Genomic DNA, 20,432 nt, shown 5'->3' with positions numbered 1-20,432 from the left:
TGGGATATGAGCAAGAGCAGGTTGGGGGTTTGTATTTTTTTTAACAAATGAATGGCAGTGTCACCTGGCAAAGGTTAGAGAGAAAGTTCAAAATTGTTGTCCATTAAGCTTCTAATCTGCTGTTGGATGCCTCTGAGGATATCTGCACTGCCTGAGGACTTTCCTGTTTAGCTTCTGAATGGAGATGCCTTCAGTTCTGCTTGTGTATGGACCAGGGTACAGCCCTTCCCTGGGCTGTGGGGCTCCATACCTAAACTTAGCTGGAGTCAAACTGGATGCTCCACCATTTAGGTCTTCACAAAAAGATTGTTTGATGGATGTTCTCCAGCATATCTGATTTGCTGGGAGAATGAGGTGCTCTTACCAGGTGCACTGGGCTGTGGTGAGGTGTGCTTGTTGTTGCCTTCAGACAGATAGAAGCCCCCAGTTCAGTGAGGTTTATGTGCCAAAGTCTGGCTCTGAATCCCAGGCTGTGTGACTAGGTTCTCTGAGCTGTTGCCCTTGGATAAGGACAAGTTGCCTGGTGGTGGCTGCAGTTCGTGTGCATGGAGAACAATTCATAGAATCCCAGACTGGTTTGGGCTGGAAGGGACCTTAAAGCTCATCCAGTCCCACCCCTATATGGGCAGGGCCACCTCCCAGCAGCCCAGGCTGCTCCAAGCCCCATCCAACCTGCCCTTCAACACTGCCAGGGATGGGGCAGCCACAGCTTCCCTGGGCAACCTGGGCCAGGCTCTCCCCACCCTCACAGCACAGAATTTAGACATCAGGAAGAAATTCTTCGCCATGAGGGCAGGAAGGCACCGGAACAGGTTGCCCAGGGAAGCTGTGGCTGCCCCCTCCCTGGAGATGCTGAAGGGCAGGTTGGATGAGGCTTGTGCAGTCTGGTCTGGTGGGAGGTGTCCCTGCCCATGCAGGGGGGTTGGAACCTGATGATGTTGAAGGTTGGAAGGCACCTTCACCATTCCATGATTCTCCCTGATCTCTACCTTAATTCAAACCATCACCACCTGTTTTATCTTTTTTTTTTTTTCTCCCAGACTCTCAGAATCCTCTTTCAAAGTTCATGTGGAGAAGCTGAGCTTAGAGCAACGGAAGATGGGCAGGGACAAACAGCTGTACCTCATCCCCCTGGAGATAAAGCTGAAGCACAGCACTGTCCACATGGATGAGAAGTGTCCTCTTCTAGCTCCCAACCCAGGAGTTTCTGCCATCCATGACTATGCAGACTGGGCTCGGGAGGCATCCGAGGATCCTGCAGGGACAGAGAGTGAGTATGGAGTGATGCTCTTTGTGGTGGTGACAGTGAGACTGGAAACCTCTCCAGGTGACATCAGAGCAGTGAAATGTGAATAAAAGAGAACAACTGACTGTGCCTTAACATTCTTTCTGAAAGCATTAATGAGTGATTGCATCTGGAGAGCTAGCTGCCTTCCTGGAGCAGTGGGGTGGCCTCTGAGATATCCTACAAGGTGATTGTAGCATCCCCAGGGGAGACACCTCACTGCCCACAGCTGAGTGAGGGGGTTGGAGCCAGGGGGGTTGGGCTCTGCTCCCAGGGGATAGAACATGAGGAAACGGCCTCAAGTTGTGCCAGGGGAAGTTGAGGTTGGATCTTGGGAACAATGTCTTTACTGAAAGAGTGGTCAAGCACTGGAGCAGAGGAGGCTGAGAAGAGACCTGCTGGCTCTGCAGCTCCTGAGAGGAGGTTGGAGCCAGGGGGGTCGGGCTCTGCTCCCCAGGAACAAGCAACAGGACCAGAGGGAACGGCCTCAAGTTGTGCCAGGGGAGGCTGAGGTTGGATCTGGGGAACAATTCCTTCCTGGCAAGGGTTGTCAGGGCCTGGCCCAGGCTGCCCAGGGCAGGGGGGGAGTCCCCATCCCTGGAGGGGTTTCCAAGCCCTGGAGATGGTGCTGAGGGACACAGGGCAGGGGTGGCCTTGGCAGGGCTGGGGGAAGGGTTGGGCTGGGTGATCCTCAAGGATTTTTCCAACCCAAACAGCTCCATGTTTTGTTTAGACTTACGTGGGGAAGAAAATAACAGTTTCCCACACCATGATCTTACGGTTCTGCTTATCCTCATATCCCAGTCCTCTCTAAATAATTTTTTCCTGCCTGTTCACTCCTGGTGACTGGATTCCTCTCCTGACAGCTGTGGTGAAGCACTGGTGCTTGACGTGGACTCTATGTGAAGCCATCTGGGGCAACCTGAAGGAGCTGGAGGCCAGGCTGGAGGAGCCCAGCGAGTACCTGCTGTCCCTGGAGCGCAGAAGGGCCTTTTCCCGCTGGCTGGCGGAGACGGCGGCGCGGCGCATCGAGGAGGAGGTGTCCTTGTCCCGCCACGGCAGCCCCGTGGAGGCCGTGTTCAGCTGCCTGACTGGGAGGAGAATTGGTGAAGCCTGCAGGCTGGCACAGCAGGCAGGTGAGGCTCTTGGGTGGATCCCTCAGCTTTCTGAGGGGAACAAGGAGGGAGACACAGGAGGAGGGTTGTAACTGTGGGAGCTGAAAGGGACTGAGCCTCTGACCAGGGTTTGCAAGGAGACCTGAGAGCACCTTCCAGGGCCTGCAGGGGCTCCAGGAAAGCTGGGGAGGCGCTTGGGACAAGGGCAGGGAGGGCTGGGAGCAGGGGGAAGGGTTTCCAGCTGGCAGAGGGAGCTGGAGCTGAGATGTGAGGGAGAAATTCTGGGCTGTGAGGGTGGGGAGAGCCTGGCCCAGGTTGCCCAGGGAAGCTGTGGCTGCCCCATCCCTGGCAGTGTTGAAGGGCAGGTTGGATGGGGCTTGGAGCAACCTGGGCTGCTGGGAGGTGTCCCTGCCCATGCAGGGGTGGGACTGGGTGGGCTTTGAGGTCCCTTCCAACCCAAACCATTCCATGGTTCTATGATAGTGGTTAAGGTGGCAGCTGGCTGGTCTGCTTGTTGCTTGACTACCTGGTCATGCTCACATTGCCCTCACCAGCTCTCCTGGGGTCAGGAACATGTTCTGTTCCACATGATGTTTTTTGCACAGCATCTCCCTTGGAAGGGTCTTTAATTGCTGTTACTTTCTGCTGAGCTTTTGCTCCGTGTTTGTAAGGGATGGCTTCATCTTGGTCTTTTATGTCAGCTCAAGTCTTTAAATCATCTCTGGATGGGAGGGGGTGGTGATGTGTCTCTCCTTCCTGTTCCTTTGTCCCCTGCCCCTGTTCTGCTGGGTGTTCACAGAGTGGTTTATGCAAGAAGAAACCGTGCCCGAAACCCAGCGGTGCAGCTGGAGGTCGATCCGAGTGCCCCGAAACTGGGAGGACTTTACTGAGGTGCTGTTGTCTCCTCTTGCAGGTGACCACAGGCTGGCTCTGCTGCTGTCCCAGCTGGAGGGCAGCCAGCCCCTGCGGGACCTGCTGACCATGCAGCTGGTGGACTGGCACCGGCTGCAGGCCGACCGCTTCATCGCCGAGGAGCGGCTGCGCCTCTTCGCCCTGCTGGCCGGGAAGCCGGTGAGCTCTGCCACCCACCCAGGATGTCCTTGACTCTCTCCCCTTCTTGATAGCACACTTGGCCACAACATGGGGTGTCCCAGCATGGTGGGGGGTTGGAAGGGACCTCTGGAGTTCATCCAGTCCCAACCCCCTGCTAGAACAGGGTCACCTCTAGACCAACCCCCCTGGCTCCAACCTCCTCTCAGGCAGCTGCAGAGACAGCAGGTCTCCCCTCAGCCTCCTTTGCTCCAGGCTGGACACCCCCAGCTCCCTCAGCTGCTCCTCACAAGTTCTCCAGATCCTTCTCCTTGTCCTCCAGACCCTTCATTTTGGTGATTCCCCAGTTCTCCTTCCACACACACATGCTTCAGCTGCAATGCGAACGGTTACAATATTTTGCACTAATGATGTTTTCAGGACAAGTCCTTGAGCAGTGAGCTTGTCCTGTGCTAAGTTCTGTATAGGCAAGTTCTTCAGCAGGAACCTTGCTGAGCCACAGACACCATGTGTGATCCAAGGGTATCAGGAAGATGGAAATCTGCTTCTCCAGCAGAGGTCAAGAGTTACAGTCAGTACAGGGCTATTTGACATCTAATGAGATGTTTAACTGAGCACAGAGTCACAGAGTGGTGAGGCTGGAAGGGAGCTCTGGAGATCATCCATCCAACCCCCGAGAGCAGGATCCCTACAGCAGATCCCACAGGAACCTTCAGAGGGGTTGGGATGTCTCCAGAGAAGGAGCCTCCACAGCCTCTCTGGGCAGCCTGTTCCAGGGCTTTGCCACCCTTACAGGCAGCAAGTTACTCCATGTTCAGATGGAACTTCCTGGGTTCCAGCTTGTGCCCATTGCCCCTTGTCCTGTCCCTGGGCACCAAGAAGAGTCTGGCTCCTTATTCCTGACACCCCCTGGAGATATTTATAACCACTGATAGATCCCCCCTCACCCTCCTTTTCACACAGCTGAGCAGCCCCATCTCCTAAGAGAGATGCTCCAGGCCCCTCATCATCCTCATAGCCCTCCGCTGGACTCTCTCCAGTATTTCCCTGTCTTTCCTGAATTGGGGAGACAAGAACTGGACCCAGTGCTCCAGATGTGCCCTCAGCAGGGCAGAGCAGAGGGGCAGGAGAACCTCCCTGACCTGCTGGACACACTCTTGTTAACACACCCCAAGATTCCATGGCTTCAAGAACAAGCTGCTGGCTCCTGATGGACATTTTGTCCATCAGGATTCCCAGGTGGTTCTCCACCTGCCCTGGTGCCTGGGGTTGTTCCTCCCTAGGTACAGGACCCACCACATGCGTTGAACCTCATGAGGTTCCTCTCCACCCAACTCTCCAGCCTGGTACACAGCAGGAGGAGGGGACAAGTGTTGACCTGTTTGTTTTTGTACCAGTGCAGCCTTGGTGTGTCCCGACCATTGTCTGGTAAGTTCAGTCAGAGCTGGGTGTGTTTCTCCAGGTGTGGCAGCTCTCAGAACGAGTCAGCATCAACGTGTGCTCGCTGCTGGACTGGAAGCGCTGCGTGGCTGTTCACCTCTGGTACCTGCTGCCTCCAACAGCTCCCATTGCCAAGGCTCTGGCCATGTACGAGGCAGCATTCCAGGTAGGACATCATGCCTGGGGAGGAGGAGACACTCTGTGCTGTGGACTGGCTCATCTTGCACTGGGGCTTCTCTGAGAAAGTCACGGGATGTTTGAGGTTGGACGGGAGCTCTGGAGACCATCCATCCAACCCCCTAGAGCAGGATCCCTACAGCAGATCCCACAGGAACCTCCAGAGGGGTTGGGATGTCTCCAGAGAAGGAGCCTCCACAGCCTCTCTGGGCAGCCTGTCCCAGGGCTCTGCCACCCTCACAGGCAAGAGGTTCCTCCTCATGTTTAGATGGAACTTCCAATATTCCACTTCGTGTCTCTTGTCCTGTCACAGGGCACCACTGACCAAAGCCTGGCCCCCTCCTCCTGACACCCACCCTCTAAGTATTGATAAGCTCTGATAAGATTCCCCCTCAGTCTGCTCTTCTGCAGACTGAACAGCCCCAAGTCCCTCAGAGCCTTTTCTCATAGCAGAGATGTTCTGGTCCCCTCATCATCTCCATGGCTCTTTGCTGTCCCCTCTCCAGATGTTCCCTGTCCTTCCTGAACCAGGGAGCCCAGAGCTGGACAGTCAAGTATCACCACGGTGGTGCAGGGTGTGGAATTGCACGTGGGGTCATTATTTCAGTTGTCACAGCATCAGGTTCCTCCCCAGCTTCAGTGATGAGCTTTTCCAGCTCTTCACTTGGATAGGAAAGTTCCTTTCCCCACGGGAATGGGAATAAGGCACCAGGGTTGAACCCATCACTAGAGGAGCTTTAGACCTGCTCTTAGGGGCTTCTGCTGGGGCCTGATTTGAAGCCAACCTCCCACAGATTGAGTGTCTCCAGGTATTTGGCAGCCAGCCAAGATTAGGGAGATGGGTTTTCCCAGTGGGGTGTGGAGAAATTCTGTGTTTTCCCAGTGGGATGTTGAGCCCTGCAGCCGTGCTGGGCTGTGCCCACCTGCATTCTGCCCAGCCCTGGTTGTGGCTGTGGGGCTGCCAGCCTCCAGTGTTGGGTGTTGCCTTGGGCAGGGCGTGTCAGAACACCCAGCTGCAGTTCTATAGCATGACTTGAACTTCAGGTGATGGTGCTAGAGACACAAGGTCTCACTGCAGCTCTGCGATGTGGAGGAAAAGTGGCTGCAGCTCCTTCCCAAGAACCTCGTGTTCCAGGGCTAATAACTGGAGACCAGTGGGTGGAATGGGCCCCCACCCCAGATCTGCAGTTCTCACCAGCAGTGAATGTGTCAGGAGGATTTTGGTCACCCAGACTCTTTAGATGGTGTGAAAGACAAGGGTTCAGTGCCCTGTCAAACTGTTCTTGTTGACTCAATGTGTGCAGTGCTGCTCAGCTGGCTGCCCAGAGCCTGCCTGGGGCAGAGGCAGCTGCAGGGAATCCCTGAGCTTGACTGCTCAGGTCACACGTGGTTTTCCAGCTTGAAAATCATCAGGAACACAGGTTGTGTGGGTGCAAGAGCTGATTGAACCTCCACACAGCAGCTTTGAGGAGATCCATGTGAGATGAAGGGAAGCTTTGCCAAAGCAGTTTGGGTTGAGGTGTGGTTTTTTTGTGTCCTGTTAGTCTGTAGCTGTGGTGGAAGTTTTGGCTGGAGGCTCAGTTGGGTGCAGCTTCTGCTGGGAGGCAGGGAACGTGCTGGTGAGCCTGCTAAGTTGTGTGGAAGCACAGAAGCATGGAATCCCAGAACGTTTGGGTGGGAAAGGGCCTTAAAGGGAAGGGACCAGTCCCACCCCCTGCCATGGGCAGGGACACCTCCCAGCAGCCCAGGCTGCTCCAAGCCCCATCCAACCTGCCCTTCAACACTGCCAGGGATGGGGCAGCCACAGCTTCCCTGGGCAACCTGGGCCAGGCTCTCCCCACCCTCACAGCCCAGAATTTCTCCCTCACATCTCAGCTCCAGCTCCCTCTGCCAGCTGGAAACCCTTCCCCCTGCTCCCAGCCCTCCCTGCCCTTGGCCCAAGCCCCTCCCCAGCTTTCCTGGAGCCCCTTCAGGCCCTGGAAGGTGCTCTCAGGTCTCCCTGGAGCCTTCTCTTCTCCAGGCTCAACACCCCAACTCTCCCAGCCTGGCTCCAGAGCAGAGCTGCTCCAGCCCTCCCAGCATCTCCGGGGCCTCCTCTGGCCTCTCTCCAACAGCTCCGTGTCCTTCCTGTGCTGGGGACCCCAGAGCTGTTCCCAGCCCTGCAGGGGGGTCTCAGCAGAGCAGAGCAGAGGGGACAATCCCCTCCCTGGCCCTGCTGCTTATGCTGCTGGTGACACAGCCCAGGACACGGGTGGCTCCAGCTTTGTTCCAAGCACTAACTTTAAACTATTCAAACTCTTTCTTTAGAACACAGCAGAGTCTGAAAAATACGCCTGCTGCCCTTTGCCTCCTTACCTGGAGGATTCTGGCTGTGTGGTTGAAGAAGATGACAGTGCAGGAAGGCCTCTGAGAGACGTGTGCTTCCACCTGCTCAAGCTCTACAGTGACAGGTAGGTGGGCAAATAGTTCAAATACTGTTTGGAAGATTCTTGGTTGGTGAGTTCTTGAATTCCCAAGGGTATGGAATCAGCTTCAGCATTTCCTGAACCACTCAGGCTTAGTCAAAAAACCTGCCTTGCCTGTGCCCCCTGACAGAAGATGGTGGCACTGTCGCTGCTGCTGTTGTACTTGGTGACATTAAAGCTTTGGAGCACCTTTTTGGGGAGTTTCTTACCTGTTGTCTGTGTCTGGGGGTGCAGTGATTGTCCATCGTGGCTGCCATGTTTGAAGGCCTTGAGCAATCTGCAGGAGGAGCAGATACCAGAGAGTGACAGGACAAGGGGGATGGTTTTAAACTGAGAGAAGAATCACAGAATATTAGGGGTTGGAAGGGACCTCTGAAGATCATTGAGTCCAACCCCCCTGCCAGAGCAGGACCAAAAAAACCCAAAAAACACAACTAGGGGAGATCACTCAGAAAGGCATCCAGGTGGGTCTTGAAAGTCTCCAGAGAAAGAGACTCCACAGCCTCTCTGGGCAGCCTGTCCCAGGGCTCTGTCACCCTCACAGGAAAGAAGTTCTTCCTCATGTTGAGGTGGAACTTCCTGGGCTCCAGTTTGAATCCATTGCCCCTTGTCCTGTCCCAGGACACAAGTGACAAGAGCTTGTCCCTGCCTTCTTGATGCCCTCATGTACTGATAGACATGAATTAGATCCCCCCTCAGTCTTCTCCTCTCTAGACTGAACAGCCCCAGGTCTCTCAGCCTTTCCTCATCAGACAGATGTTCCAGTCCCTTCATCATTCTCATAGCCTCCATTGGACTCTCTCCAGTAGATCCCTGTCCCTCTTGAACTGGGGAGCCCAGAACTGGACACAACACTCCAAGTGAGGTCTCCAAGGGAGATTTAGGTCAGACATCAGGAGGAAATCCTTCTCCATGAGGGCAGGAAGGCCCTGGCCCAGGCTGCCCATAGAAGCTGTGGCTGCCCCATCCCGGGCAGGGTTGAAGGGCAGGTTGGATGGGGCTTGGAGCAGCCTGGGCTGCTGGGAGGTGTCCCTGCCCATGCAAGGGGTTTAAGACCTGATGGTTTTTAAGGTCCCTTCCAACCCAAACCATCCTGTGGGTCTCCAAGGGAGCAGGCTGCCACAGCCTGGATACAGATTCCAGAGCAAAAGGATTTGAACAGCTGCTCCTGTTTTTTCTTTAAAAAAAACAAACCACAACCAAATCCCCCACACCCAGATAAGTCACATCTGCGGAATAACTGGGTGAAGGGCAGGAACTCAGGAGCACCAAATTCTAATTGTGTTCCATGGCCCCAATTAACCACTGATGATGCAAACATCTTTCCTCTCCAGGCACTATGATCTTGACCAGCTGCTTGATCCCAGGAGCGTGACGTCCGACCCCCTGGACCATCGCCTCAGCTGGCACCTCTGGGAGGTGCTGAGGGCCCTGAACTACACCCACCTCCTCAGGCAGAGCCAGGGGGTGCTGAACACCAGCTACGCTGCCCAGCTGGAGAGTGAGGGGCTGTGGGAATGGGCTGTGTTTGTCCTGCTGCACGAGCCAGACACACGGTGAGGAAAAGATGATTTTGATGTTAAATCGTTTTCCCTTGAAAACTGGTCGTGCCTGTTTCAGGGACCTGTCAGTGCTGCCCCTCAGTGTGGCTGCCCTGGGGTTCAGCTGGGGCTGCAGAATGTCCTGCCACTCACAGGGATTGTCTGCTGGGATTGCAGAGAGGCAGGAATGATGGAGCTTGGGCAGAGCTGGGCAGGGAGAAGCTTGATGAAGTTCAACAAGGCCAAGTGTAAAATGGAGGAGCAGCCCCATGGATCAGCACAGGGTGGGGGGACCTGCTGGAGAGCAGCTCTAGGGAGAAGGACCTCGGGGTCTTGGTGGACAACAGGGTGACCATGAGACAACAATGTGCCCTGGTGGTCAAAAAGGCCAATGGCCTCCTGGGGGGCATCAAGAAGAGTGTGGGCAGCAGGTCAGGGAGGTTCTCCTGCCCCTCTGCTCTGCCCTGGTGAGGCCACATCTGGAGAACTGGGCCCAGCTCTGGGCTCCCCCATTGATGAAGGCCAAGGAGCTGCTGGAGAGAGTCCAGGGCAGGGCCACCAAGATGCTGAGGGACTGGAGCATCTGCCTGGGAGGAAAGGCTGAGGGAGCTGGGGCTGTTCAGCTGGAGAGGAGGAGACTGAGGGAGGGGATCTAATTCATGTCTATAAATACATGAGGGTGTCAAGAAGGCAGGGACAAGCTCTTGTCACCTGTGCCCTGTGACAGGACGGGAGGCAATGGAGTCAAACTCCAGCACAAGAAATTCCACCTCAACATGAGGAAGAACTTCTGCCCTGTGAGGGTGGCACAGCCCTGGGACAGGCTGCCCAGAGAGGCTGTGGAGTCTCCTTCTCTGGAGACTTTCAAAACCCACCTGGATGCCTTTCTGAGTGACCTGCCCTAGTTCTGGTCCTGCTCTGCCAGGGGGTTGGACTGGATGGTCTTCAGAGGTCCCTTCCAACCCCGACCATTTTGTGATTCTGACCTTTAAACTTGGGACATTTAAGATGTTCCAAAACATCAGTGATGACTTCTCTGTCAGTGCTCAACCTGTCCTGAAGTGATCCAGCTGACCCTGGGCCTCTCTTCCCCCAGCACCCGGGAGAAGGCCGTGCGGGAGCTCCTGGACCGGCACTGCAGCCTGGACGAGACCCCAGAGTCCTGGAGCAAGGAGATGTTCCTGACACAGAGACTCTGCGTCCCCCCAGAGTGGATTCATGAAGCAAAGGCAGTTCGAGCAAGGATGGAGGGGGACAAGCACAAAGAAGCCCTCTTCTTGTTCAAGGCTGGGCATTGGAACCAGTGTCACAAGCTGGTTGTCAGACACTTGGCCTCAGGTCAGTTTCTCATTGGGGTCACGTCCTTGTGTCTCTTGGACAACCAAAATGCAGGAGCAAAAGTCACTGGGTGTTCCTCAGCACTGGTGAGGGGACATCCTGAGTCCTGAGGGCAGTTCTGGGTCAGAAAGGAGACACTGAGAGGCTGGAGCGTGTCCAGAGAAGGGCAAGGGAGCTGGGGAAGGGGCTGGAGAACTTGTGAGGAGCAGCTGAGGGAGCTGGGGGTGTCCAGCCTGCAGCAAAGGAGGCTGAGGGGAGACCTGCTGGCTCTGCAGCTCCTGAGAGGAGGTTGGAGCCAGGGGGGTCGGGCTCTGCTCCCCAGGAACAAGCGACAGGACCAGAGGGAACGGCCTCAAGTTGTGCCAGGGGAGGCTGAGGTTGGATCTGGGGAACAATTCCTTCCTGGCAAGGGTTGTCAGGGCCTGGCCCAGGCTGCCCAGGGGTGCTGAGGGACATGGGGCAGGGGTGGAGCTGATGGTGGAAGGGGTGGGGTTGGGGTTAGTAGAGAGTGACCAGGCTCTGGTGGTCCCTGTGGTGCTGGTGGGTCACAGCAGACATGTGAGAAGGGCAGGACTTTACCTTCTGCACCTTGCAGTGCCAGAGGTGCCTTGGGGAACAAGGGCAGCAGTGGCATTTCTGGTGCCCTCATCCTGTTTCTGGAAGTGGGATGGCCTTAGACTTGTCTTGTGGAGCTTGTAAGTCATAGACTCAGAGTGGTGAAGGTTGGAAGGGACCTTAAATCCCATCCAGTCCCACCCCTGCATGGGCAGGGACACCTCCCACCAGCTCAGGCTGCTCCAAGCCCCATCCAACCTGCCCTTCAACACTGCCAGGGATGGGGCAGCCACAGCTTCCCTGGGCAACCTGGGCCAGGCTCTCCCCACCTTCATGGTGAAGAATTTATTCACATCAACGTTTCTGGCTGGTGGTGTCAGGGGTCACAGAACTCCTGAAGAGCTCAGTCCATTACTTGGGTTTTCTTCAACAGTCCATGTTCCTGACCTGCCAGAAACCCCTTTCCCAGGTCACTAACGTGCTGCTTCTCTCCAGATGCCATTATCAACGAGAACTACAAGTACCTGAAGGGATTCCTGGAAGATCTGGCCCCTCCAGAGCGCAGTGCCCTGATCCAGGACTGGGAGCTGGCAGGGCTGGTCTACCTGGACTACATCCGCGTTACCGAGATGCTCGACAGGATCCAGCAGGTAACTCACCAACTCCTGCTGGGGGATTTTTTTTTCCTACAGTTGGGAAGCTCAAACATCCTCTTGCCTTTAGAATCACCTCCCTCTAGCTGCTCAGTGCTCAGGTTGGTGTTTGCCCCGGGCAGAGAGAACCTGCTGCATCTCTGACAGCAGAGATTGCTCAATGACCTCAAAATGAGATGTGGGCAGCTGCCCAGGGCAAGGGTGGAGCCCCCATCCCTGGAGAGGTTTAGGAGTCATAGACACAGTACTGAGGGATGTGGGTTAGTTAAGCACTTGTCAGTGTGAGGTTGATGGTTGGACTTGGTGATCTTTCAAGGTCTTTTCCAGCCGAGGTGATCCTGTGACTCTGCAGACCTGCCCTGTGGGGGGTGGCCTGGCAGAGGTGAAGGAGAAGGAACAAACCAGCAGTGAGCTCCTCTGCATGTCAGTCCCTTCTCATTCAACTCCAGGCTTCCCATCTCCCCCTTCGGGTGGGACTTCCAAGGGGTTTCAGGGTAGATGGGCTTGGGATGGGTGGGTCTGACCAGAGCAGCCTGAGGGATCCAGGCTGAGCCCAACTCTCCTGTTTCCCTTCAGGTGGATTGTTCCACCTACGAGCTGGAGAGGTTACACACCACAGTGACATCCCTGTGCAACAGGATTCAGCAGCTCCAGTGCCACTGTGCCAAGGACTCCCTGGCACAGTCAGGTAGGTGACAGTGGCAGTGACAGCCCCTAGGGAGGGTGGCTTTACAGCTGGGAAACCAGCTGTCACCTGGGCTGCCCCTGTGTCTGGCCATCTGTGCTGCTGGAGGAAGACTGGGCTTGGTGAGGTGAACCGTGGGATCGTTTGGATTGGAAGGGACCTAAAGCTGACCCAGTTCCACCCCTGCATGGGCAGGGACACCTCCCAGCAGCCCAGGCTGCTCCAAGCCCCATCCAGCCTGCCCTTCAACACTGCCAGGGATGGGGCAGCCACAGCTTCCCTGGGCAACCTGGGCCAGGCTCTCCCCACCCTCACAGCCCAGAATTTCTCCCTCTCATCTCAGCTCCAGCTCCCTCTGCCAGCTGGAAACCCTTCCCCCTGCTCCCAGCCCTCCCTGCCCTTGTCCCAAGCCCCTCCCCAGCTTTCCTGGAGCCCCTTCAGGCCCTGGAAGGTGCTCTCAGGTCTCCCTGGAGCCTTCTCTTCTCCAGGCTGAACACCCCAGCTCTCCCAGCCTGGCTCCAGAGCAGAGCTGCTCCAGCCCTCCCAGCATCTCCGGGGCCTCCTCTGGCCTCTCTCCAACAGCTCCGTGTCCTTCCTGTGCTGGGGACCCCAGAGCTGTTCCCAGCCCTGCAGGGGGGTCTCAGCAGAGCAGAGCAGAGGGGACAATCCCCTCCCTGGCCCTGCTGGATGTGAACCAAGGAGGCACATGTGGAGAGATGAGGTTCTTTGCTGGGGCTGAGAAAAGCCCAGCTCCCCTAGGGCAGGTTTCCACCAAGCCAGCTCCACCTCTCAGCTCCTCCCCCGGTCTCACTGCCGCAGTTCCCCCCTTTGCGGGGGTGGGAGCTCCCCGCTCTTGCAGCCCCCCTAAAACCCCTCTCCCTGCTCTCTGCAGACATGGCCAAGCGCCTGGCCAACCTGCTGCGGGTGGTGCTGAGCCTGCAGCACTGCCCCGAGCCCGACCTGCAGCGCGTCCCGCTGCGCCTGCTGGCCCCGCACCTCGGCCGCCTGCCCATGCCCGAGGACTACGCCCTGGAGGAGCTGAGGAGCCTCACCCAGTCCTACCTGCGGGAACTGACCGTGGGCACGCCCTGAGGAAGGGGCCCTGCCCCCCATCGACAGCTTTTCTTTCCCCCTCCCCCCACTTTTCACTCTTCTGTGTTAACGTTTCTGTTGGGAGGTGAAGAACCTCTCCAGCCGCCCGGGTTTTCCCCTCCAGGTGTAAAGCAGCTGGAGCCTGTCGGGCTAACGCTGGAATTCCGGAGTGTTGGACCTTGCTGGCTGGTACCCCCGGGGCCACCCGGCGTTTCCTAGACTCAATAAAGCTCCTCTTGCCAAACCCACCGGCAGGGGAGGTTGTACCCGCGGAGGGGGCAGGCTCTGAGCTTCCTTTCCCGGCAGCTCCTTGTCACTCCTGTTCCTTGCAGCACAGAGGATGGTGGAGCAAGGTCTGGGATATTTGGGGTTGTTTGGTTGGTTTTTTCCCCTGTGGGTAGATTCCTGCTTTGGTGGGACTGCATTTGTCAACTGATGGACCTTTGGCACCTCAACTGACCACGGATGAGCTTCAGCCAGGGCTTGATGTTCCAAGTCTGCTCTGGGGTTTGGGGAGGGAGAAGAAATGAAGCTCTGCTCTGAAGTGTCTTTTCCTGCATCCTTCTCTCCCCTGGAGCTCTGCCAGCCTCTCGTTTCTCTCATTTCTCCCATTTCTCCATCTCCAAGAGCAAAGCCAGCTCCTTCCCAGCCTCAGGAGCAGGGGAAGTGACACCTCTGTGTGTGCCTTAGGGCGGCCTCGGGGATGGACACCTCCTGGGGCCCACAGGCAGTAAAACACTGGGAGCTTCTCCCAAGAGTTGCTGCATTCCAGGACCACGGGTTCCTGCTGGGAGGGAGCAAACTGCTGGGAAAGTAGAACAGCCCCAAGAGCTCCCAGGAGTGGAGCAGCCCGGCTGGAATCCCTGCCAGACCCAGCCTGTGCAGGCAGCCCCAGCTCCATCCCCCGTCCTTTGCTGGGTCATGTTGAGTGGAGCCCACGTCCCTGCCCGTGTCCTCGGGCTTCCCCTTCACTGTGTTCAGAAACCAACTGGTTTTGGGGAGAAGGAAAAAAAGAAAAGCTGCCTCTGTCCCTGCTCTGGGGTCAGGGCAGTGGCTTCCAGCCCCCCCGGGGTTCCCCTTGGCTCACCCCAGGTCTTTTCTGCATGAGGCTTCTGTAAAGATTTTTATTTAAAAAAAATATAAATAAATGATCTAGATTATTTTCCTGTCTTTTTGAAAACAATAAATAAAATGTTTATAGTATTCCCACCGTTTGCTTTGCTCTTTGAGGAGGGTTTCAGGGCTGGGGACACAGCTCATGCCCTGGGAGGGAAAGCTGGGATCCCCCTGGAGCTGGAACTGCAGAGGGATGGGAAGAGCAACAGGGAAGGGAGTGACCGGAACATCTCGACTGACTGAAAAGGGAGCTCAGGGTGGAATGGGAATGGGAACTTGGTCACAAAGGAGATGGAAAAGGGGCTGGATGGCACCTTCAGCCTGGTCTTCAGGGGTAGGACTGGCTGGCAGCAGCTGGAGGAGCCTGAGAGTAGCAGGAAAGGCTGGAGTGAGGAAGAGGTACCTTGGAGAGGGCTGAAGGTCAGGGAGCCTTTAGACCCTGTGTCCCAGGTCTCTTGGACCTGCCGGGGTTCACCCGTAATGGCTGAGGGACCTGCAGGGCCACTGGACCTCTGGAAGGTCATGGTGATCAGGGGAGGTTCCTTCAGAGCTGTGGAAGAATGCTGGAAGAGTTGGAATTGAAAAAGTCATCCCTGTCTTCAAGGAGGAGGAAGGAGGGAGCTTGGGGCTGGGGAGCCTCACTGAGCCCCTGAGGGGGTGGTGGAGCTTGTCCTCCTGGGAATGATGGAGCTTGTCCTCCTGGGAACGTGGAGAGAGAGGACAGAGGAGGCTGTAGAGCCAGGGCAGGTGGGGAGGGAGGGAATGGGCTTCACTGGAAGGGGGATTTCTGGAAAGAGGTGAGGGATGGGCCAGGTCACAGCTTCAGAGCCAATGGGGAAGGGCTTTTCTGTGCAGCACAGGATGGGTTTGTTCAGGGTGAAAACTGTGTGTGAAATAAACCATGGAGAAATGTCCTGCTGGAGCAAGTCCAGAGGAGGCCCCGGAGATGCTGGGAGGGCTGGAGCAGCTCTGCTCTGGAGCCAGGCTGGGAGAGTTGGGGTGTTGAGCCTGGAGAAGAGAAGGCTCCAGGGAGACCTGAGAGCACCTTCCAGGGCCTGAAGGGGCTCCAGGAAAGCTGGGGAGGGGCTTGGGACAAGGGCAGGGAGGGCTGGGAGCAGGGGGAAGGGTTTCCAGCTGGCAGAGGGAGCTGGAGCTGAGATGTGAGGGAGAAATTCTGGGCTGTGAGGGTGGGGAGAGCCTGGCCCAGGTTGCCCAGGAAAGCTGTGGCTGGGAGCTGAGCAGCACCCGCTCCCCGGTGCCAGCTCTGGGGCACGAAAAGCTCCTACAAGCGGCGATTTGTGTCCCCTCGCCCCGGAGCGGTTGTCCCGCCCGCCCGGACTCACGGCCCGTTAAACATGACACCCCCCCCCGAGCGGGGGGTCCGACCCGCCCGGCTTCGCCTCCTTCATTATCCTAATTGTGTCTCCGGCGGCTGCGCTGGGCGCGGGAGCAGCCGGGACGTCGGGCTGGGGATGAATAATTCAGCGCCTGGAAACAAAACCTGCAGCCTGAGGAGCTCGGGGCGCCCTGCTCGGCACCTGCTGCCGGGCCCGGCGGGGACAGGGTCGGGACAGGGGACAGGGGACAGGGGAGAGGGGACAGGGGTCGGGACAGGGGACAGGGGTGGTGGCCTCCCGCACGCCCGGAGCTGGGGAGACGCTCCCGCACCCCTGAGCCAGGACCTCTCTGCCACTTGTGGTTTTGTCTCCCGGGTCATGTCCCTTAACCTCCCGGGAGTTTGTTCCCACCAAACAGGAATAATCCTCCTCTTCCTCTTTCTTTTTCACTCAGACAGGAGGCGTGGGGGGCGCGGGGTGTCCCTGGCCCTGCACGGTGGTCCCTCCATCCACCCTGGGCTCTTCCCACTGCCACAGCTCCAGGCTGGGGCCCGGTTGCAGCTGAGGTGACGTTTCCCTTTCATCCCTGGGATTTCCTTTCCAGCCTGTTCTGGCTGTGGGCACCGACCCCCTGTCCCTGCAGCCCCCCCCCCACCTGGGCCGGGGGCGCGGGGCAGTTTCTGGAGGGGCTGGGAATGAAGCTGCAGGCTCCCCCGGGCAGGGAGGATCTCCAGGACAACACATCGAGGAGCAACATCACCCCTGCCTGCTCCAGCATTGTCCTTGTCACCACGGTCCGGGTCCCAGGGTGGCCAGGAGGGTCTCGTGGGAGCACAACCCAAGCCACGCGCTGCCTGTCGTGCCCCCACGAGACCCTCCTGGCCCAACAGGGCTGCACCCAAACCCCTTCCCGCATCCCAGCCCCCTGCCCGGACCCCCCAGCCTCCAGAGCCCCTCAGGCATCGCTTTCCGTTCCCCCCCCACCGCACTAGACACAGTCCCTGGGGAGGCCGAGGTGCCCCCCCCGCCGTGTCCCCAGCCCTGACGTCACCCCCGTTGTCCCCCCCTCCTGGTCCCCTGGGACCTGCCCGGGGCGGGATGGAGCGCGGAGCTCTCCAGCTGCTCGCCCTCTGCCTCGCCTGCCTCCTGGCCCCGGGTGAGTGCCGGGGGGTCCCGGGGGTGCTGACCCCCACCCGGGCGAGGGGAGACGGTCTCCCAGCCCCAGCGAGCAGCAGCATCCCTGGGGAGGGGTGGGGGGGAGATGGGGTTGGGGTGGGACCTGGAGGTTTGGGTGGGTGGTGGGAGGAATGGGGGGTCCTGGGGTGATCCCCTGCCCCACTCTGCTGCTGGAGGGTCCCTGTGGCCCGGTCCTGGGGGTCCCTGGGGAGGGGTCTGGCTGCACCCGCAGCCGTGTCCCCTCCAGCCCCCCCGGTCTGGGTGCCCACAGGCTGCCGGGGGGCACAGGGCAGGTTTGCCTACAAGCTGCTCCACGACCTCTTTGCCAACTACTCCAGCGCCCTGCGCCCCGTGGAGGACACGGACCGGGCGCTCAACGTCACCCTGCAGGTCACCCTGGCCCAGATCATCGACATGGTGAGCGCCCGGGCAGGGCACTCCCACCAGCACCTGACCCTCCTTGTCACACTTGGCCACCTCTTGGCCAGGCTCTGCTCTCCCCCCCCAGTGGGTCCTGCTGGACCCAGAGCTGATCTTCATCCCTTGAAGCCAGCCCAGAGCTCAGCTGCCCCCAGCTCAGCTCAGAGCCCCCCAAAAGCAACACAGACCATGGAACCCCAGACTGGTTTGGGTGGGAAGGGCATTAAAGCCCACCCAGTGCCACCCCTGCATGGGCAGGGACACCTCCCAGCAGCCCAGGCTGCTCCAAGCCCCATCCAACCTGCCCTTCAACACTGCCAGGGATGGGGCAGCCACAGCTTCCCTGGGCAACCTGGGCCAGGCTCTCCCCACCCACCCTCACCAGATGAGCTCAGACCACCTGAAACCAGCCCAGTCCTCCCCAAACCACCACAACCCCGTGAAAGCAGCTCAGTTCCTCAGGAGGTCAGCAGGCTGAGGGGGGGGGGGGCCTGGGGGTCCATCCCCCCCGTGCCCACCCTCTCCCCTTGGCAGGACGAGAGGAACCAGGTCCTCACCTCCTACCTGTGGGTCCGCCAGGCCTGGCTGGATTCCCACCTCACCTGGGACAAGGACGCCTACGATGGCATCGACAGCATCCGCGTCCCCAGCAGCTACGTCTGGCGGCCCGACATCATCCTCTACAACAAGTGGGTGCTCCCGGCTGCCCCCCCGCTCCCAGGGGACCCTGCTGCGGGTGACACGGGGAGATGGTCACCCCTGGGCGACCCTTGGCTTGGATGGGGGGGCTGGCACTGACCTGCTGGGTGGGACGTGCCATCAGTGGGGGTGGGCAGGGGGGCACCAAAGCAGCTCTTTTGGCGGGGCAGGGTGAGACGGGGAGGGGACACAGGGTTGGGGGCCCCGGCCCCACGAGACCCTGGTGCCACGGGAGGCTCAGGGCCACCCCGGGCCCCGCGGGGTCCGTCCCCCAGCGCTGACGACGGCTTCGGGGGCTCGATGGAGACCAACGTGGTGCTGCGCTCGGACGGGCACATCACGTGGGACTCACCTGCCATCACCAAGAGCTCCTGCAAGGTGGACGTCGCCTACTTCCCCTTCGACGGGCAGCGCTGCCGCCTCACCTTCGGCTCCTGGACCTACAACGGGAACCAGATCGACCTCCACAACCGGCTGGACACCGGGGACCTGACGGACTTCGTGGAGAACGTGGAGTGGGAGGTGCTGGGCATGCCAGCCACCAGGAATGTCATCACCTACGGCTGCTGCTCCGAGCCCTACCCCGACGTCACCTTCACCCTGCTCCTCCGCCGCCGCGCCTCCTTCTACATCTTCAACCTGCTCCTGCCCTGCATCATGGTCTCCTTCCTGGCACCCCTGGGCTTCTACCTGCCGGCCGACTCGGGGGAGAAGGTCTCTCTGGGGGTGACGGTGCTGCTGGCCCTCACTGTCTTCCAGCTGCTGGTGGCAGAGAGCATGCCACCCTCAGAGAGCGTCCCGCTCATCGGTGAGCGTCCCGTGGGAGCTGGGATGCACCCACACCAGGGGGCTGGCCATGGGGATGGGGTGCAGGCCTCACCCCCTCATGGAATCCCGGACTGGTTTGGGTTGGAAGGGACATTCAACACTACCCAGTGCCACTCCTGCATGGGCAGGGACACCTCCCAGCAGCCCAGGCTGCTCCAAGCCCCATCCAACCTGCCCTTCAACACTGCCAGGGATGGGGCAGCCACAGCTTCCCTGGGCAACCTGGGCCAGGCTCTCCCCACCCTCACAGCCCAGAATTTCTCCCTCACATCTCAGCTCCAGCTCCCTCAGCCAGCTGGAAACCCTTCCCCCTGCTCCCAGCCCTCCCTGCCCTTGTCCCAAGCCCCTCCCCAGCTTTCCTGGAGCCCCTTCAGGCACTGCAAGGTGCTCTCAGGTCTCCTCGGAGACTTTCCAGACCACGCTCTCACCTCCTGTTGCCCACACAGGGAAGTACTACATCGCCACCATGACCATGATCACAGCCTCCACTGCCCTGACCATCTTCATCATGAACATCCACCACTGTGGCCCAGGGGCCCGACCTGTGCCCCCCTGGGCCAGGTGGCTCATCCTCCACCACCTGGCCCGACTCTGCTGCGTCTACGAGGTGGGCGAGAGCTGCAAGAGCCCCCGGCGGGCACCGGGCAGGCAGGAGGGCAGGGGGGACCCCGGCGTGCTGGGGGAGAGCCCTGGGGAGGGGGAGGTGGGTGCTGAGGCTGGGGGCTGCCCCCGGGACCACTGCCTGTGCCACCACGACGGCCTGTTGAGGAACGTCAACTACATCGCCGGGTGCTTCCGACGGCACCGCGCGGCCCAGCGCCGCACCGGGGAGTGGAAGAAGGTGGCCAAGGTGATGGACCGCTTCTTCATGTGGGTCTTCTTCCTCATGGTCTTCCTCATGAGCCTGCTGGTCCTGGGCAACGCTGCCTGATGGCCCCACCAGCCTGATGCAGCCCCTGCCCATCACCCCAGCCCGGGATGGGGGTGGCCGTGGGTGCCCCCTCAGGGCAGCTCATCCCGGGCACCCCCTGGCACTGCATGGAGCTGCAGGGTGGGAGGTCCACCAGGGATGGGGGAGAGGAGCCCAAAAGTGGGACCCCCCACCCCAGCTGGGGCCATCCTGGCTGCAGGGCTGAGGGGTCCCAGCTCCCCAGGACCTGTGGCTGGTTCCCCCCGTTGCATCCCATGCCCCAGAAATCCAACCCACTGGAAATAAACTCTGGATAGCACATCCTTCTTCTCCTGCCTGGGATCTGGGGGGTGCAGAGGAGGGCTGGGGTGGGCAGAAAATAGAGGTGGGACCCTTGGGGACTCTCCACTGCGTGGGGCCATGCCTGGTCCTTGCAGTCCCACCCAGAGGTGGACAATGGAGGGATCCGTAGGTACATAGACATGAGGGTCAACAAGGGCAAGGACAAGGGCCTGCAGGTGGGTGGGACAATCCCAGGACAAACCCAGGA

The 20,432-nt window shown here is 59.0% G+C and overlaps 2 protein-coding genes across 3 annotated transcripts in view; both read left to right on the top strand.

Moving 5' to 3' along the window:
- NUP98 (nucleoporin 98 and 96 precursor) overlaps window positions 1–14,599 on the top strand; it is a 49,954-nt gene extending 35,355 nt beyond the window's left edge. For both annotated transcript variants that reach the window (XM_051608646.1, XM_051608645.1), the window contains 10 exons: window positions 1,041–1,270; window positions 2,152–2,421; window positions 3,314–3,471; window positions 4,913–5,056; window positions 7,375–7,517; window positions 8,867–9,088; window positions 10,170–10,411; window positions 11,462–11,616; window positions 12,196–12,307; window positions 13,197–14,599. In XM_051608646.1, the coding sequence (XP_051464606.1) occupies window positions 1,041–1,270; window positions 2,152–2,421; window positions 3,314–3,471; window positions 4,913–5,056; window positions 7,375–7,517; window positions 8,867–9,088; window positions 10,170–10,411; window positions 11,462–11,616; window positions 12,196–12,307; window positions 13,197–13,396 (1,876 nt within the window). In that variant the 3' untranslated portion in view covers window positions 13,397–14,599. The remainder of the gene's footprint in view (window positions 1–1,040; window positions 1,271–2,151; window positions 2,422–3,313; window positions 3,472–4,912; window positions 5,057–7,374; window positions 7,518–8,866; window positions 9,089–10,169; window positions 10,412–11,461; window positions 11,617–12,195; window positions 12,308–13,196) is intronic.
- Window positions 14,600–16,947: 2,348 nt separating this feature from the next.
- On the top strand, window positions 16,948–19,903 carry CHRNA10 (cholinergic receptor nicotinic alpha 10 subunit). Its single transcript, XM_051639915.1, has 5 exons — window positions 16,948–17,005; window positions 17,297–17,442; window positions 17,980–18,134; window positions 18,420–18,952; window positions 19,419–19,903. The coding sequence occupies exons 1-5, from the start codon at window positions 16,948–16,950 to the stop codon at window positions 19,901–19,903; spliced, it is 1,377 nt and encodes a 458-aa protein (XP_051495875.1).
- Window positions 19,904–20,432: the final 529 nt, after the last annotated feature.

Source organism: Apus apus, chromosome 1 (genome assembly GCF_020740795.1).
Source record: "Apus apus isolate bApuApu2 chromosome 1, bApuApu2.pri.cur, whole genome shotgun sequence".
Lineage (NCBI taxonomy): Eukaryota > Metazoa > Chordata > Aves > Apodiformes > Apodidae > Apus > Apus apus.
The sequence above is the reverse complement of the archived record's forward strand: the minus strand, read 5'-3'. Positions and strand labels throughout refer to the sequence as shown.